Genomic DNA, 20,053 nt, shown 5'->3' on the forward strand with positions numbered 1-20,053 from the left:
ATTTAAACTTTAAAAAAATTACTAACTATCCAAACTCTGATCATGAAAAACAAAATCTTCCCTTTACCTCATATTCCCACCTACACCATACCCTTTTGTCCCCAACAAAGCTCATAGAACTCCTCAAGTCCCATTAAGTCTTTGATTCCTTGCCAATCTGTATGTTGTCACTTCAGTGCACTGAAAGCAATTTTGTCAAAGTCACTTTTGTCCTCAACATTTCTAAACCCAGTAGTCAAGTTTCAGTTTTCATCCATAAAATTTGACAGAATTTCTGGTTTTCTCCTTGAAATACTTTCCTCACTTGGCTTACAGAACACACCATACTCCTAGCTTTCTTCTTAACTCACAGGTCACACATCTTTCTCTTCTCCTAGATTCTCACCCTGACCTCTACATTTTGGAACACCCTTTGGTATATAATCTTGGACCTCTTCTTTTTGCATAATTATTCCTTAAGTGTGCTATCCTCTCCCATTGCTTTAAAGATCATGTCTGTAATGATGAATTCTTAATGTGCAGCTTGAATTCCTAACTTCCCCCCGAAATTCTAGACTAATATAATCAATTACCAACTTAAATTCTCAAATTTGATATCTAATAGAAATATCAAATATAATAAATGTAAATTTTGACTTTTATCTAAAACTTACCCATTGCCCCATGTTTGCAATTTTAGTCACCTGCTTGCTTAGTAAAATACTTCAGAAACCTCATTATTGTCTCTGGATTTCTCCCAGCATGTTTCATTGGAAAATCCTATTTCTTTTATAAACTTCAAAATACATCCACAATCTTAAACTGCTCAACTAACTCAGCAACCAACTATTAGAACAGTTCAATTGAGTACTGTCAAATGGTAGTACATAATAATGTTCCTATGACTACTTCAATCAGTTCAACCAAGCAGATACACTTATCTTTCTAAAACACAAAGTATTACATAGCATGTGTTTGATCTCAACTCTCCAGAGGGCATCCTATATACTCAGATCTAAATACCATATCATGACTTATAAGCTATGATAGGATCTTCCCAATTTGCCTCTTAGACTTATTTCCTTCTACTTTCTGCTTTGCTCTCTACACGTTTGTTTCACACTGACTTTTAAGATGTTCCTTAAATGAATTAAGCAGATTCCTTAGTGTCTTATCTCAGGGCAGTTGCCTTTGCTATGCCCTCTGGCTGAAATCCTTTTTCATCAGATACCCACATGGCTAATTTCCTTTTTTGGAATCATGTCTCTGCTCCAATAATCATCTCTTCAGGAGGTCTTACCAGACCACCCTACTCAAAATACAGTGCCATTCCTTCATTGTTCTTAAAAGCATTTATCACTACCTGACATTATAACATGTATTTCCTTATTTATCTGGCTGCTACCCCCATGAGAGTGCAATTACCTAAATACAAGGGCATATTAGTTTACTTGTTCGACATTTTAAATCCAGGACCTAAAAAACAGTACTTCATAGAGAACAGGTCCAGAATAAATGTCTGTTGGATGATATACTATTCTCCCAAAGAGCATACATACGGCATATTGATAATAATATATACCTTACCCTGTGGGTTTAGGGAACTAACTTAAAGAATTATAATGATTCTGATAATGAAGCAATCACCTTTTCAAGATTACTTGGGAAAAATCAAGTATTAGGAGCAATAAAATAAAATTCAGAGCAATAAAATTATTATTTTAAAAACTACTCTGCATTATCTGGGAATGAAAAAAATTTTACAATTGTTTTAATAAAATTAATAACGATCTTTTTTCATGAATAAAAATATCTGTTAATAAGGATCTTGATTACAGAGTGATTTTAAAATGTTTAACACACAGGGAGGCTTTTTGTGAGCTCCTTGTGCTTGCCTCTGGCTTCCTTCTATTCACTCAGGAAGGCTTTCAATGAGTAAACCCAGCCTCAGCTTCACACTGACAACCATTTCATGAACAACAGTAGGGTAAAAGCAGGAATACCTGGGGCAGGAATCCAAAACAATGAAGAACACTGAAGAAACACTGGCTGTTTCTTTTATACACTACATTTGTGAGTGGTGCCAAATGCATTCTAATATTCCTGATGCACTTCGACTTGGTAAATTCTAAGGGCTTCTGTAGTCCCTGCTGGTTAGAACATGACTACTCACTCCCCCAGTCATCCTGAAAGTACACTAGTATTGTGGGATACACTAGCACTGTATGTAACATCTAAATACTAACCCTAGAGAAAACAAACACAAAATGTAAAATATTTGGCAAAACTAATACAATTTTGTAAAGTTTAAAAATAAAATAAAATTTAAAAAAATTAAATTAAATTAAATTGGAAAAAGAAAAAAGAAAAAAAAAAAGAAGAAAAACACCAATACAGTATACTAATGCATATATATGGAATTTAGAAAGATGGTAACAATAACCCTGTATACGAGACAGCAAACGAGACACTGATGTATAGAACAGTCTTTTCGACTCTGTGGGAGAGGGAGAGGGTGGGATGATTTGGGAGAATGGCATTGAAACATGTAGAGTATCATATATGAAATGAGTCGCCAGTCCAGGTTCGATGCACGATACTGGATGCTTGGGGCTGGTGCACTGGGACGACCCAGAGGGATGGTATGGGGTGGGAGGAGGGAGGGGGGTTCAGGATGGGGAGCACATGTATACCTGTGGCGGATTCATTTTGATATATGGCAAAACCAATACAATATTGTAAAGTTAAAAAATTAAATTAAATTAAATTTAAAAAAAAAAGGAAACAAACCCAGCTCTCCCTTCTGATACTGAAGTTATCTAGAATATCTGATTAACAAATATACAATAATTCTTGTTCATACCAAAAATATCTTCATATTAAAAGTGAAAGTGAAGTTGCTCAGCCATGTCTGACTCTTTGCGACCCTATGGATTGTAGCCTGCCAGGCTCCTCCATCTATGGGATTTCCCAGGCAAGAATACTGGAGTGGATTGCCATTTCCTTCTCCAGGGGACCTTCCCGACCCAGGGATTGAACCTGGGTCTTCCGCATTCTAGGCAGACGCTTTACCTTCTGAGCCACCAGGGAAGTCATCTTCATATTATGGGGTCCTTAATTTGAAGGTTTAAGGTTCTGTGTTCCACCTGTTCCCCTTGTATTTTTTTTTTAATTCACTCTAAACCTATTAAAAATGGCTGTTTGAACCATACTTGACTGTATCTCTTCTGAAATATAGGAATTTGTCTTCATTTTAGGTCATGTAATTGTAGAGCTTAAATGAACATTAATCTAAAGCTTGTTTTAGGGTTAATAAAAATAAGGACTAAATAAAATAAATAGCTTCCCAATATAGTTCAATAAGTTATTGGTAAAATTGGTACTTGACCCTAAACACTCAAAATTCTAATCCAGAACACTGTTTACTGTCTTATATCCTCCTTCGGTTTTTTTTCACATTTTCTAAAATTTCTGTCCACATCCAAATGCTAAAATTCACCAAATTGAAATGACCTAACTTCACAGATGCCTTCTTAATAACCAATCCCAGAATTACTCTCGTTTTTTTTCCCTTATCCTTCAGATATCCATCTGATCATTTTTTACTATGAATTTTAATAATATATTATTCCAACTAGTTTATTAAATATTGGCACAGGGCAAGGTCTAACATAATATGATAAACTGTTCATTCATTTAACCCAGTATTCCATTCTCTAATTATGTGATTTGCCAACATTAAAACTAATATATCAGGTCAAAGTTGACCTTAGTTTCATTCTCCATTAGTCTTATAATAGGATATGCCAAAAGAAAGATTTTTGCCTCTTAAACAAGTCAAATAAACAGGAAAATTTCTACTTGATAATAGACACTGGTTTCATATTAGCACACAAACCTGATGGTGCTTGTGGTGGTGGTAGTTGTGGTGGTATGTGTGTGGAAGAAACTGATATAATACATAAAACTTCATATTTCCCATGCCAAACTTATCTGAAAATATACATGATCATTCACAAAATTCAATGGCTGACATTTGTAAACATATTTATATTTGTGCCCTTTTTCTTTTTCACAGCTCTGTATGTGTTTCATGTTACAAACATCAATCAGTTTGGGACCCAAAATGTTCCCTAGTTAACCAGTTACTAATGTCTGTTTGAAGAAGTGAAGTGAAGTTGCTCAGTCATGTCCGACTTTTTGTGATCCCATGGACTGTAGTCTACCAAGGCTTCTCTCTCTGTGGAATTTTCCAGGCAAGAGTACTGGAGTGGGTTGCCATAATGTCTGTTTAGACCAGCACTATTATGTGTATTTACATACTATTTGGAATTTTAGTTTTTCCATAGATAGTACAAGTGTAAGAGTATATTTCTGCTGTATTTTAATTTTGTGAAAAATTTACACCACTAAATCCAGCAATCGAATCTAGAGAATATAGAATGTTGATATGTCCTAGAATTAAATTCTTACAAGAGTCGGGGACAGCATTTCTTTTTCTCGTTTGAAAATAAAGACCATCTGTATCTTAGAGTATCACAATCCTAATTAAATGGCATCTTTTCCCTAAAATTAAAAAAGAAAAATAATTCATGTGATTTTCAAGTAGGACTACAAAGGAACAGCTCAGAATGCAGTGACACCTAATGGCAAAATTATCTTTATAGGGCCACAAATGTAACTTCTAATAAACACTATATTTGTAGTCAACCTAAATATCACTACTCACCAATATGCTATTGTCTGAAATATCATGAAAATCTAATAGTAGCACCAAATACTTCACTTTTTAATACTAAAGTATTGCGTGCAAGTGAAGGAAAACCATCTTCTGCATTAAAATGTGGTTTTAAAATTATATATTTTTGAGATAAACTTGCAGTATGGTGAACTGAGCCTTAGCGGTTAGAATTAAATATAATGCACCTTCCATTACTCTTAATAACCTCAACTGGTTTATATTGTTAAGTTGAAAGTTAATGATCTTGATTTTTATTCATATTTGAATTAAAATTTATAGGAGCTACTTATCAGATGTACATTTCACTTGGAGTAGAAAGCAAAGGTCCTCAGTGTAATGGCTTATTAATCATGTCACAGTTGATATTGTTGATTAATAACACTGTCCAACTTAATGCACATCTGAATTGCACTTCAAATAACTGTATTATTGATACAAAAAAGTATACATTATAAAGTATACCCCAATTTTATATCCAGAAGCTACTTCTTAATACTCTCTAGAAGTTTACTGTATAACTTATCTATAACTTAGGGAGCAAACAACTATTGTAAATCATAAAAGGATAACTTAAATTACTGAAATGTCTTATACAGTAGGGAGTTCTTGATGACTCCTGAAGGCTGTCATTAACCAATGCAAATCATGTGAAGAGTTGAAAAAAAAAAAAAACAATTTGACAGAAGACACAGTACAACTTCTGGAAATGCCACAACATTTTCTATTTGATAAAATTGTCCTCAGTGCAGCAGTAATGAAAATTAATGCTTTAAACTTGCCATCAATTATATTTATAATGTTTATAATGTGGTAACACATTTTATTCACCCATCAGTTTTGTACTTTAAACTTTCTCATGATGAAAACATTCTGTGAATTGTCTTAGGCTTCTCAACATGTCATAGTTGATGATTATGGTCTCAGAGGACAAAGTATCATTTGCTTATGAGAAAAACATGCATAAGTGCTTTATTTATATTCCCTGTTGGCATAAGGTATTTTACCATGACCGATAACAATAAAAATATGCTTGTGGTTTTTGTAATATATGAATAAGTACACTGTTTGAGTGATTCCTTGTAGAGAGATGTAACTGAGGATGGCTCATCTCAATCAGTTCTGTGGGCACAGGAACCAGATAAGAAATGAGCACACATTAAACTGTTAAAACATGAGATCCTCTGTATTAGATATGAAGCAAGACACAAACTGTGCGGTTGACTGGAAATGCCACCTAATCCCCGCTTAATTAAAGCAGTGCTCTAAACCCCTGTTGTGTTTAGGGAGTAAAGAGTGTGGGACGACTGATGTATGAAGAAAATAGCAGTCAGCGTGGCTAATCTCAAAGACTTTGGAGCTTTCTAGCTACATAAATCAGAGCGACTTTTGAATAGCCTCATAAAACACAATATCATTGCCATTCCACTCACGACTTTTTGGTTCTTCCTACAGAATGCAGATCATTAGGAAACTTCTAAGCAATCAAGTAATGTGAGTCTGATGAAATTACTCAATCAATGCACAAGCTCAAAGTAGAAGCATAATTCAAAATTGCACAGTTTTTATACGTCAAAAGACCTTTCCTTGTGGGAGGGGCAAAGAAGATCACAACTGAGGTGATTTATTTCCAAACACTGTGCATGTATTGCATGTACATGTGTATGAAACAAGAATATTCTAATTATCAATTATCTTTAAAATATGATTTAACAGAAATTCAAAGTAATTACATTAGTTCATTTTGACTAATAAATACATTTTCATTTAAGTTATTAGAGTTTAACCATTATATCTCATCATTGCAGTCAACTAATGTGCTCAAAAACATATGAATTTAAAATATACAATTGATTTTATTAAAAAATACCTGCATGAAATAAAAACAAAGAGGAAGAAGAGACGGTTTTCATACATACACTTTGGTTCAATACCAAAAAGATTCAATATTTAAAGAACCTATTAGAGCAGTGTCTTTTTATCTTTCCAGCTCGCCTGAACTACATATTGCAGCTACTTTCTACCAGAACACATCACATGAGGCTGTGAAAACCTTTCATTTCTGCATATCTCTTTATATCTATAGAGTTGAAATATTCACTTCCCCTCCAGTTTCATCACTTTTATCCCTTTAGTCCTAAAATATGTTTGCCATAAGTATATTTCTCACAATTAAATACTTAAATGAAGACTACCCCCTAAAGATAATTATCTTTTCCTACTCAACCAAGTAGTAAACTGATCCAAAGACTATTAACTGATACTTTAAAAATTTTGACATAGCTACTCAGTTTTTAATTCATTATAGTTTAGCTAGGATGGGGGTGGAAGAGAAAGAGGATTTTAACCTCTGACGTGAACATAAATTACACTTGATCATTTTTTTTTAATTTGGGAGGTAAAATTTTTCAGTATGTTATAAAAGATATGAAGCATCTGAAACAACCGTCAATTTGCTAGTTTCATGACAATATTAGGTAGTCTATAAAGAAGGTAATTCTCTTGTGTAATGTACTAAATGAATTCAAGTCAAATTATCTGAGAATTAAATATTTATTTCAGTAGTATCAATATATACATTTAATGCATACAATCAGCTTTCTAAAGAAATCCCTAATTTGTACACGGACTTGGGGTGGCAGGTCAGGTTATAAATAAGTAAGCCATGTCATACTGACTGATAGAACTCAAAGGAAAAAATACAATAGTTGTGTTCTATTTTGAAACAAATACCCAGACTGCAATGCAAGATAGTATTTATCTGGTAGAGGACAGTAACAGCTGCAGGTGTTTGCAAGTAAAGTACTTATTGTGTAGACCACTGAATAAGCAATAAAATAAGCATTTACCCACACCCTCGCTTCTGAGCAATGAGGACCATAAGGCAGAAACTCCGAAACACAATGTGAATGTAAAGGTACTGTGATAATATAAATCTGTATTCCTGCTTCAGTCATTTACAACTGGATATAAATTAAATGTACGTCATTTCTTTAACAGAGGATACGTCATTTCTGAACTCTTATCATAACATTACTGAACCTCTCAATGAGGCCACAATTTCTCCCTGAAAAGTTCTGAACCCACAGGCACTGTTGCCCCCAGGCAAAATGTGATCTAGTAGGCAAGCTATCTAGTGATTAATTTACTAAATGACTACGTACAAGGTTTTCTGAACCCTGACCTTACTACTCCTCGCACAGGAACCTATATGGTTCTATTGATATAAACGATAGAGAATGGCAGACATGTTTACAATGACAGCCTCTGAGACCAAGAGAGGGAGCCCCCTGGAGCTGAGGCTGGCCTCCGCGGGTTCACACACCAGAAATCCCTGGCTAGGGCACACACAACCTCCACCTGCACTAGGTTCCCCTTTCAGAACGTAAGTGTGAGTGTGTGTGTGTGTGTGTGTGTGTTGGGAGGAAGAAGGGGTATGCGCGCGCGCGTGCGTGTCTGTGTTTGTTGCTCGGGGGAGGGGCAGGGGGACGGAATGGGGAGATGCTGCGACCCATCTGTCGCCTCAATTTGCAGACCATCAAACCGTGTGGACAGATAAAAGTCTTGTGCCCAGAAAAATTCCCCAAGAGGGGCCTCTCCTCAGCGCAGTAAATGAACCTCGCTGGCCCGCGGACGCGAATTTCCGAAAAGGAAATCATCGCATTAACGTAGAGAAGGCTGCAAGAGCCCGTCTCCGTTCAGCTCTCACGGATTAGCAAGTGAGAAGAGTTGGAGCCTGAAGCCGCGAGCGCGGTGCATGATAATGACGCGCAGCCCCCACCCGCGCCCGCCCCCGCGCCAGCGCCCGCCGCGGCCAGTCCCGGCCCGTCTGGTTGCCAATAGGTGGGGCCACAAGCATCTCCAAGCCGGCTCGGCGTCCTTCCCGGAGTCAGGCCACCCCGAGCCCCAGCGCCTTTGCTCTCGGCCTAGCGCTGCAACTCGCGAGTTGACAGCGAGGCGAGGCAGGTGTCTGCGAGGCTGCCCACGAGGGCAGCCCGCGCGCCTCTGCTCCCGCTTTTCCCCCGGCGCCGGAGGCCAGGGCCGGCGAGCGCGAGCCGGGCACCGAGGTGCGCGGCTCCCGGTCCTCGGCGACACGGCCGCCGGCCCCTCCCGTCACGGTGGCGGCGACTCGACGCGAGTACCGCAAAGCCGAGAGGACAGCAAGAAGAGCAGGAGGCTGGGGGCGCCGCCAGCACCCCGTCACCGCCGCACGCGCTGCGGCGAACGCGGCCCGCTCACGTTGCAAAACCACCTGTTCGATCCGAAGGGAGCTCTCGCCCACCCCCACCGCCCACCCCCATCTCCCACCCCCATCTCCCACCCCAGCTCTTTTCGCTTCGCAGATGACTCTCTGTTCCCCCCAAAGATATACATATATATATTTTTTTTTTTTTTTAATGGAGCAAATATACATCCGGGAAAGAATATGGAAGGTAGAGTCGATGAAACTTCCTTTCCTCACACATTTAGAAGCCCCCAGCGCTCCCCGGCACACACGCACGCTGAGGTAAATTGAGACCCCACGCATCCAGCCCACGCTCCAGGATTCACCGCGAAACAACAGCACAAGTCCAGGTTCAGCATCCACATCCTTCCAGAAAACTGCACAAGTGTGAGGGAAGGGTAGCGGGAAGGGGCAATGAACCGAAGCCACCGCCAACGAGCCACACAGAGGGCGGAGAGGGGGAAGCAAAGGGAAAACGTCTGCGAAACCAAACGGTCAAAGTACCCACGGGCAGCACCAGCCCTTTCTTACCGATGTGAATGATCGAATCCGCATTTGCCGAGTCCCAGGTTCGAGACCACCAGACGGACAAAACCAAGAGCCAGGGGAAAACTTCCATCTCCTCCTAGGCTGATTCTCTTTTAGGATGGATTTTCTTTCAGTGTTAAAAATAAATATATAAAAGTCCAAAGAGTTTGAGGTCACGATAGTTTAGCACAAGCTTTTTCTTTTTCTTTTCCTTTTTTTCCCCCCTAAATTCCTATAACCAGACCAAAGCTTTTAATCGTCGCTGAGGAAGGCAGAGAGAGTACCAGAAAGAGCCCAGCCTGAGGAAACCTCCTTCGCGAAGCCGTGTCACTTGGAGGGGAATTTTGGCATCGCCAGAGTTGTTTGCAGTTTGGCTTTTTTAAAATGTATCCAGCCTCGTTGTTCTCGGGCAAGGGGGAGAGGCTGGAGCTCAGACCATCCCCATCGCTGCGCCGGGGCCGCGGGTCTCCGGTCCCAGCTACGCCGCAACTTCCAACAGACCACCCCCCCAACCCCCCGCCTCACGCCGGATGTTCCCCTCCCCCTCCCCCCACCGAAAAAGCCCCCCTCCCCCCCGCCCCAACGGCCCGCGGAGAATCGCCGGTCTTCGCTGCCAAAATAAAATCTAAGTGGCAAGATTAGGAGATTCCGAGCGGAACAGCCAGATTCCAGTAGGGAGGGGAAAAAACCCTCTCCAAGAGGGGTAGTAAAAGTGAACTTCAAGGTAATGCAGATAGTAATGCAGAGAAAATCCCCTTTCTGCGCGAGGCGGGAGCGGAGTTCGGCGAGGCGGGCCCGCGGAGCCGGTTCGCTGGGGCGCGGTGGCGGGGGAGTTGTGCCGGGTGCGAGCAGCGGGGCCGGGCCGGAGGAGGGAAGCCGCCGCGGGCTGCAGGATGCTTTTGGAGCGGTTCGCCTGGCGGGATGCAGGAAGCGAGCAAGGAGCGAGCCTGGCAGCTTCAACGCTAGACCCACGTTGCCTAGAAATGGATCACCTAGGAGAACGAGCGAGCCCGCGAGAGAGCGGTGCTATCAGGCGGAGAGAGGGGAAAACCGAGAGAGGAAGAGCTTCTCTCTAATAACCACCTCCTCCCCCTATCTGCAATACAAGGGAGAAACAAAATAGTGCTCTCATTTCCCTTGGAATCTTCAACCGGGACTGAGAAAAAGGCAGGACTCGAAGAGAAAAGACGTTGAAAGCTTTTTTTTTTTTTTTTCCTTAAGGAGGTTAAAGCCAACCTAAAAAAGCCACCCCACTTATTTAACCTTGTTATTGCAATTCTCCAACAGGTATCAGACTTTTTCTAGTCTTTGCCTGGAATTAGTCACATCGGTTAAAAACAAATTAGGGACACCTGGTCACTAAGGGAAAAGGAGACCTAGAAAGCTTTTAATGAGATTTCAATTATAAAGTTATATATATATATATATATATATTTATATATATATGAAAGGAGAGGGCGTGCTAATTACCTTTCATACAGTGGTTTTTTTTTTTTTTTCTGTCTCCAGAGTATTTTTTAGGCAGTCGGGATAGAAAAAAGATAAAGAAGATCTTGACATTTTAAAAATTTAACAATTACGTGAAACAGAAATGCATGTTTCAGTGAAACATTTGATAAAAACATTACATTAGCTAGCTCGCCACAGACCTTGTATATTAATGCAGAATGAGGAAGTTGGTTGCTTCTCCATGGAAAGAGCTGAGAAAGTACTGAATGACAGCCTCCCAGTACCAGCATGAAAGGATTTTCTGCAAGCATTCTCCTTAAAATCCTGAGGATTGTGACTTCCTTTCTTCTAATGGTTAACTTGTATCCAGTCTGGCCTCATTTCAGACTGGAGATGTGTTAACGAAACCAAGTGAGTAGTTGAGGCCAGGTATAAACAGGCCTAATATTTCAATTATAATTGGAATCTTTGGGGAATGTTGCTACTTGGCATTTATGGATATCAAACTCCTCAACCTTTGGAGCCCTCTCTTGTCTCCAAATTTGGCAAATCTCTTCTTTTTACACTCTCACTTGAGCACTTCTTTCTAGTCTGGTGTATTAGGCTATTATTTCACCAAACATAATTGTGTATCATCACCTCTGTGAGATGGTTTCTTTCGTTCACGTTGTGTATTTTTTAACTGAACATTCTGGGAAATGTGCTACCATATTGTTACTTAGGTTAACAATTCTGTTGAAAGGCACCTATTCAGCCCCCCAACGACTCTCCTCAGCCACTTCAAGGGCTTAGTTCAAATTTTACCCATGAAGTCATATCCAGTCCTTTAACATGGGAATCATATGGAATAAATGGGTTCTCTGGCAGCTCAGCTATAAAGAATCTGCCTGTAATGGAGGAGAATTGGTTTCAATCTGTTGGTTGGAAAGATCCCCTGGAGAAGGAAATGGCCACCCATTCCAGTATTCTTGCCTGGGAAATTCCATGGACATAGAAGGCAGCTGGGTTACAGTCCATGTGGTTGTAAAACAGTCCTGCGTGACTTAGAGACTAAACAACATCATACGGAATAAACTCATCCTCCTTCTGTGTTTTCACAGCACACTCTACTTTTGTATTAGAGTCGGGACAAATTCTGAGCTACACCACTGACACCTTGAGCGTGAGGACCATAGCTTATTCATATTTTAGTCACATCATTTTACATAGAGCCCCTTGGTTTACTTGAAATTCATCACTGCCTTCTGAATTAGGCATAAATCAGTGCTTCTAAGAAGCAACCACTGATTGCTGCTGCTGCTGCTAAGTCACTTCAGTCGTGTCCGACTCTGTGCGACCCCATAGACAGCAGCCCACCAGGCTCTCCCGTCCCTGGGATTCTCTAGGCAAGAACACTGGAGTAGGTTGCCATTTCCTTCTCCAATGCATGAAAGTGAAAGTGAAGTCGCTCAGTCGTGTCCGACTTTGTGTGACCCCATGGACTGCAGCCCACCAGGTTCCTCCATCCATGGGATTTTCCAGGCAAGAGTACTGGAGTGGGGCGCCATCACCTTCTTCAAACCACTGATATATTCCTATCAATTTTCATCATTCCTTTATTTTTTTCTATTAGTACACATTGATTCAATATTGATTTTATTGATCTTGTTGATATCATTTTACTTTTTAAAGGGTTCAGTTTCAATTTCATGGATCATATTTTGTTGTTATAGATTATGAAGTCTTTGGAAAAATGGACATATCTCCCCATAGCTTTCTTCTATTATATTTTATTACTCACAAGGACATTTTAAAAAATTGATGAGTTAGTATATGCCCAACCAAGAAAAAATTGTGAAGTAACTATTAACATGGAAAAAACACTCTAGTATCTTAGAATCAGAGAACTAGGAGGAACTACAAAACATTAGCTGGCCCCATCCTTGCTTAATAAATGTCATTGCTGGAGGTAGCTAAATACAGACAATTGATACTAATCTTCTCTATTGGAAATCTGTTCTAGTGTATTAGGAAGAAAACATTTTCATCATTCTAAAATCCTCCATCCAAATAATTTCTGTGTCCAGTGAGTTCTAATTACTAGATTTTTGTGTGGAATATTAGTTTAAACACATTTTTAATTTTTATGTTAGCTATATTCTCTATTTTAGAAAATTGCATATTATGATCTAATATTTAGTCAGCCTTTTAATCTGTAAATTAGATGTTAAGTTCTAGAGGGAAAAATTAACAAATTCCTTGACTCCACTTTTATATAGGTTTTTGATGAAGTCTATTTGTTAGTCTAGTAAAGGCAACTTAGCTGTAATTCATGTGTTATCACACAAGTAGTTTGCTGCACTGAAATTCAAAACTGTGACATTATAACATTTTGGAAAAAAAAAACAGAGCTTTCATTTACTAGAGTTTTATAACCAATGATTAATTTTTGGAATAAAAATATAATTTAATTATGATTTATGAATTTATTGTTTCTATGTGAAGACTGTCACTTCATTCAGTCATTAGTTGTGATGTGAACATCAATAATTTGAAGAAATGCTCGATAATCTTAGCAACTTTAAAATGCAAAATATAATGATTTTTATGGAAGAACATAATTTTGGAGGACTGTTCATTTATTGTTGAGGAGACATGAAATTACAATCTCCTTTAATTGTTACAATGTACTATGTGTAAAGAAAGCAACTTAATGAAAATACTGGGAACATACAAATTTTTCATTTTCACTTTTAAAAAAATACTAAAAATACCAGTATCTTAACTTTAAAAATTAACTGCTCATAGGATGTTATAACATCAGTAAGTCAACTTACATTAATCATTTTTAAAGAACTGTTCAATAATATTCAGTTACTTGAGAGGTTTATTTTGTTTTAGCATAAAAATCTGTAAATGTATGAGAAGTGTACTTAAAAATTAGGAGAAAATTAACTTGAATACCATAGAAAATAAATGGAGTATAATGCCTTTTGGTCCTTCTTTCTAATTCACCATAAGTGTATGATTAATATTATAAATACAGATAGGCACACAAAAGATGTCTAAGTATCATGTAACTTTATCATAAATATGAAAGAAAAAAATCTATAAGAGCAATAACTGACTATGCAAGTAGTAATAAATTATGACCGTGAAATTATAATTGACTTGTTCATTTGCAGAAGTGAAAAAGGAATTTTTGTTTGTTTGAGAGGCTGAAAAGGCAACTTTTATACTATGTAGATCAAAGAAGTTAGGAGCTCAATGGGAACTTAAGGCCTCTATTATTCAGTGTCTGGTTTTCTAGAAAAAGATGAGAAACTTAGCCCTAGAAGTTGTACTGGTAATTTGTTTAAGGACTTGAACTTAGAAAACACATTTTTTACTTTTAAATATGCTTCAAGAAAATCATTCTTACACATATTCCTGTATACCATAATAACATATTCACACTGGGTATACTATGTTCTTTTATTTTTAGCTCAGCTTTGCAAGACTCATCACTTTCTACTCTGTCAAACTGTTTTACCCATAACACTAGTGATTGGTGACACTCACTCCCTTCCTTCCTACCTTTCTTCTTTCTTTCTTTCCTTCCCTCCACATTAATATCTTAATTCCTTCCTCCCTTTCAAAGCTTTCCCTAAATCTGTAAAGCTGCTTTACCAGAGCAATGTCATATTTTCTTCTAACTCAATGTGATGCAAATTCCAACCAAATTTTGCAACTAGATTATTTGATAATTTTTAAAATATAAGCACTCTATCAAACTCATCTATTATTAAAGTTAATTCAAGTCAAAACTTTGAATTTCATAACTTTTCCACTGTCCATACATTAGCCATGATGTTGAAATTTTAGTAACAAGAGTTCAGTTATATATATTTGTAGACCTCTTTTACTTTAGACATTTTATCTGTTCTGTCTAGATGTTGATATGGAATTTTAAAGTGAAATATTAATATTAAATACCAAGAAGTTGGTATAGGGAGGTCAAATGATGACTTACAAGCCAACAGAGGTTCTTTACTGAGATTGGCCCCTCACTACATTATTTCCTGTCCCCACAAGATGGCAGCCATGCTTGTTGTAGATTTAATCAGCTTACTTTTTGAAATGTCTCAATACTTAACAGTTTACCAGAGTATAATTAACCCATATTAATCAAATTACTATATTTAAGTAAACTTGATACTTTAAGTGACCTTTTTTTGGTAACTTGATTTTCTGAAGTTTTATTTCTTCTATAGCTTACAAAAATAGTAAATATCTATTATCATGCTCTTATCTCTGCTTTATTCATGCCTTCTGAAATTTTATCAGTTACTTCAGAATTAAACATCAATAGGATGATCTTTAATAATATGACAGTCAATCCTATGATAGGGATAATTAGAACACTGTGATATAGCATTCAAATTTTTGCTGTAAATGTTAAGTTTTAAAATGGGGTTTATTTAGCTGTATCTTTTTTCTACAGAAAAAATATTTTATACATCTTGAGTTAAGAAATTTCACTTGGCCATGGAAGATGGAAATTGTCTATGAATTATCTGATTGATCCTTCTGGTGTGGCATATCATTTGAAACAAATGTCTAACAAATAGGTCAAAAGCAAAAAGAAATGCATGATGTCAACTATAATAAATATCAATTATCTGACCCTTTAAAATCATATTTTTTATTTTCCCATGGTTAACCATTTTAATTCTGAAATTAACGGTTTCTTTTGAAACTATTTCTTGGGCACAGAAGTAGCTAAGATACAAAATATGTTTGTGCAATATGCTGCAGATAGAAAACTGTACATTTTAGCCTAAAATATATTTTATAGCAGATATCATGGGCAAAAATTTAAATAGAGAAACAAATGTTTGGTCAATAGTCAGTCATTTACACACACACATAGTGGCTTTACAGGCTTTACTTCAAAGTAGTGTTTACATTTTAAACATTTCATTTCACTTCTTACTGGTAGAGTACATAATCAGTATAGAGTCAGATATAATAAATCCATTATTCCTTGTTGGTCCTGTAAACTGATGGTGAATCCAAATATTTAATTAATTATGAATAAATAAATTGTCTCATAAGTGAAATGATAAAATAAAAAATTTTAAATATTGTGGAGTATAATTCAGGCAGCATAAGATGAGTATATTGACTCATTGTAGAATAAACATATTACTGAGGTATCAAAGTAGTCTATTAGTAAGATCATTTCACCTATTTACCAGTCCCATCGTTTACAACACAAATAGTGGTTATCTCTTGGTATAAAAATTACCAAAGGTATTTTGAAAGGGTTTTTTGGGATATGACATAAAAAATTATCTCAGCAACAGAAGCCCAAACATGATTCTGCCCCAATTTAACTTGACTTATTCACAGTATTGGAGAAGGCAACGGCACCCCACTCCAGTACTCTTGCCTGGAAAATCCCATGGATGGAGGAGCCTGGTAGGCTGCAGTCCATGGGGTCACTAAGAGTCGGACACAAATGAGCAACTTCCCTTTACCTTTTCACTCTTATGCATTGGAGAAGGAAATGGCAACCCACTCCAGCGTTCTTGCCTGGAGAATCCCAGGGACGGGGAGCCTGGTGGGCTTCCCTCTATGGGGTCACACAGAGTCAGACACGACTGTAGTGACTTAGCAACAGCATTCACAGTATGGTTGATATGACTAAAGAGAATGCAAAGGGAATAAAATTAAATTTTGTATTAAATATGATAGAATTCATCTAAAGTTTCCTAATATAAAATGAGTCATATTGTCAACACTTTGTTTCTTTTTTTTTTTTTTTACAATATGCTGATTTATCACTTTGTAAGAAATTTCATCAAGATAGAACTGGAACATAAAGAATTAAACACAATATTAAGGTCATAAAAGTGAAGCAATCTTACAAAAAATTCAATGCCTACAAAGTTAGAAGTATCTGAACTAGCATATCTTACATTGTGTACTAAGGAATTCTTTGTTCTATTGGTAGGGAATGAGATTTACTAACCACATAAGATTAAAACTACTAAGTAGATATTTTTTAGATATCTAGAGTGTACATTAACATATTAAAAACATGAGGTTTCTAGGTAAAAAATTATTAACTTTTACTTAACCCAGACTATCTCACACTTATATAACTGTTAATTTCCCCCTTTTATGCACAGAATGAACATTCCTTGTTGTACTGTTATATTATTTTTTCAAAAATAATTTTTTGGTTTTTTTCTCCTCTGTTTGTGGATGGCTATATTAGCCAGATTGTAGATTTATAGTTTGGTTTATCCCTACCTACATATCTGGGGAGTGATTCTGTTTTGTGCTATAATAGGAATTTCCAGTGTCTATTTTGAACTTCTATGATGAAGGAAAATATATCCCTCAACAATAAACATATTTTATTTTTAAAATGTTGCATAGATTTCCATTTCTGCTTAGGATGTACAAAGCCAAAGCAGAACATTGCTCTCATCCTAAAAATAATAAAATATTGGATAATCTATAAAAATGTAGAGGAACTAGAGATCAAATTGCCAACATTCATTGAATCACCAAAAAAGCAAGAGAGTTCCAGAAAAACATCTACTTCTGCTTTACTGACTATGCCAAAGCCTTTGACTGTGTGGATCACAATAAACTGTGGAAAATTCTTAAAGAATGGGAATATCAGACCACCTGACCTGCCTCCTAGGAAATCTGTATTCAGGTCAAGAAGCAAGTTAAAACTGGACATGGAACAAAAGGCTGGTTTCAAATCGGAAAAGGAGTATGTCAAGTCTCTGTATATTGTCACCCTGCTTATTTAACTTATATGCAGAGTACAACATGCGAAATGCCGGGCTGGATGAAGCATAAGCTGGAATCAAGATTGCCGGGAGAAATATCAACAACCTCAGATACGCAGATGACACCACTCATATAACAGAAAGCAAAGAAGAACTAAAGAGCCTCTTGATGAAAGTGTAAGAGGAGTGTGAAAAAATTGGCTTAAAATTCAACATTCAGAAAACTAAGATCATGGCATCTGATCCCATCACTTCATGGCAAATAGATGAGGAGATGATTGAAACAGTGACAGACTTTATTTTCTTGGGCTCCAAAATCACTGCAGATGTTGACTACAGCCATAAAATTAAAATATGCTTTCTCTCTGGAAGAAAAGCTATGACCAACCTAGACAGTATATTAAAAGCAGAGACATTACTTTGCCAACAAAGGTCTTTACAGTTAAAGCTATGATTTTTCCAGTGGTCATGTATGGATGTGAGAGTTGGACTATAAAGAAAGCTGAGTGCTGAAGAATTGATGCTTTTGAATGGTGGTGTTGGAGAAGACTCTTGAGAGTCTCTTGGACTGCGAGGAGATGACACCAGTCAATCCTAAAGGAAATCAATCCTGAATATTCATTGGAAGGACTGATGCTGAAGCTAAAACTCCAATACTTTGACCACCTGATGCGAAGAGCTGACTCATTGGAAAAGATCCTGATGCTCAGAAAGATTGAATGCGGGATTAGAAGGGGATGACAGAGGATGAGATGGTTGGATGGCATCACCGACTTGATGGACATGAGTTTGAGTAAGCTCTGGGAGTTGGTAATGGACAGGGAGCCTGGTGTGCTGCAGTCCATGGGGTAGCAAAGAGTCGGACATGAATGAGCACTGAACTGATAAAAGTTTAACTTTCCTCGAACCCATCAGAAATTGAGGCAGTCAGACAGCAAAGTAAACTAAGCTCCAAAAAGTGGCGAGCTCCTCTAATGTAAGACAGGACACAAACTTTCTTCACTTTGACAGAGCACAGAGGAAATATTTGATGTAGCAGGTGTGAAAGTGAAGTCTCTCAGCCCTGTCTGACTCTTTGTGACCCATTGACTGTAGTCTATCAGACTCCTCCATCCATGGGATTTTCCAGGCAAGAATATTGGAGTGGGTTGCCGATTTCTTCTCCAGGATATCTTCCCGACCCAGGGATTGAACCCGGGTCAGAGGCTTTACCGTCTGAGCCACCAGGGAAGTCCAAAAAAAGAAACAGGGAACACTTCATGAATTTGCATGTCATCCCTGCTCTGGGGCCATGCTAATCTTCTCTGTATCATTCCAATTTTAGTATATGTGCTCCAGAAGTGAGCATTGCAGGTAAGAAGAAATCATCAAAAATTTTAATGAAATCCTAAAGGATGAATTTGAAGCAGCATAAAAGTTTAGAATAACTGGGGCATCAGACACAGGCAGTGTGCACTCACTCATAAGCTCTTTTCTATGAATCTACATAGGGGCTCATGGAAAGGAATGAGAGCAGGGCAGGAAACCAGAAATACCCCCATAGCTGCTGCAGGCATAGTGAAGGCAGAACAGTCTCCAGATATGGTGCATTTGCATGGGCTCTTCTCATTAGGAAGAAAAATGCTTTACACTGCTGAGGAAGGGACAGCAAACTGCCTTTTAACCAGGGACCAGGCAAAGATCCAATGTTTGTGTAGAAGCAAAGCTCATCAGCTTCTGGGGAAGAGTTAAGAGCTTTGCTTTCTGACCTCAGAAATCAAGAAAAGATCACTGCTTCTGGGAAAGTGATAGAATTAAAAATGTCTGCCACTAGGGTTTGGACTACAAAGACTTTACGAGTCACAATCCTGTGCTGTATAAAGCAGAGATGTGCTATTGCTGGGAGCAAGGAGGAGCAAAATTATCTCATCTGTTTAATAACCTCTACAAATACAAGTGTAAATATGACTGTCACTGAGATGAGAGAAACAAGAATAATTCCACAACCCTCTTCCTGATCCTCAGGGACACAGATGCTGTCTACAACTGAGCTTTCATCAGATAAACCAAAAATCCACTCCCTGCCCCTACCATGAGTCCAGAACTGAGTAATAGCAATAGATGATTACCACTCGTAAAGAGAAAAGAATGTGAAGAGAGACCCATTGTTTCTCAGTCATTAAACACATTCTGAAAGCTGAGGTTAAAGCAGAAAAACTGATAAAAAAAGTTCTAGCACCATGGGTCTCACACCAAGCACATGATTTAGGCAGTCCCTCACTGAAGAACTTGAAGGGCAACAATGTCAACAACAAAACCCAAACCCAACTGAATCATTTGCTACCATTGTAACAGAAAAAGAATTGTATTCATCTCCAGCTA

The 20,053-nt window shown here is 37.9% G+C and overlaps 1 protein-coding gene and 1 non-coding gene across 2 annotated transcripts in view; both read right to left on the minus strand.

Moving 5' to 3' along the window:
• Window positions 1-9,930, minus strand: part of GRID2 (glutamate ionotropic receptor delta type subunit 2) — a 1,609,032-nt gene extending 1,599,102 nt beyond the window's left edge. Inside the window, exon 1 of the mRNA XM_025290706.3 lies at window positions 9,474-9,930. Within this exon, the coding sequence (XP_025146491.1) occupies window positions 9,474-9,561 (88 nt within the window). The 5' untranslated portion in view covers window positions 9,562-9,930. The remainder of the gene's footprint in view (window positions 1-9,473) is intronic.
• Window positions 9,931-18,933: 9,003 nt separating this feature from the next.
• Window positions 18,934-19,040, minus strand: LOC112586328. Its single transcript, XR_003110788.1, has one exon. It is a non-coding gene; the product is annotated as a U6 spliceosomal RNA (small nuclear RNA).
• Between the last annotated feature and the right edge of the window lie 1,013 nt (window positions 19,041-20,053).

This window comes from Bubalus bubalis, chromosome 7 (assembly GCF_019923935.1).
Source record: "Bubalus bubalis isolate 160015118507 breed Murrah chromosome 7, NDDB_SH_1, whole genome shotgun sequence".
Classification (NCBI taxonomy): domain Eukaryota; kingdom Metazoa; phylum Chordata; class Mammalia; order Artiodactyla; family Bovidae; genus Bubalus; species Bubalus bubalis.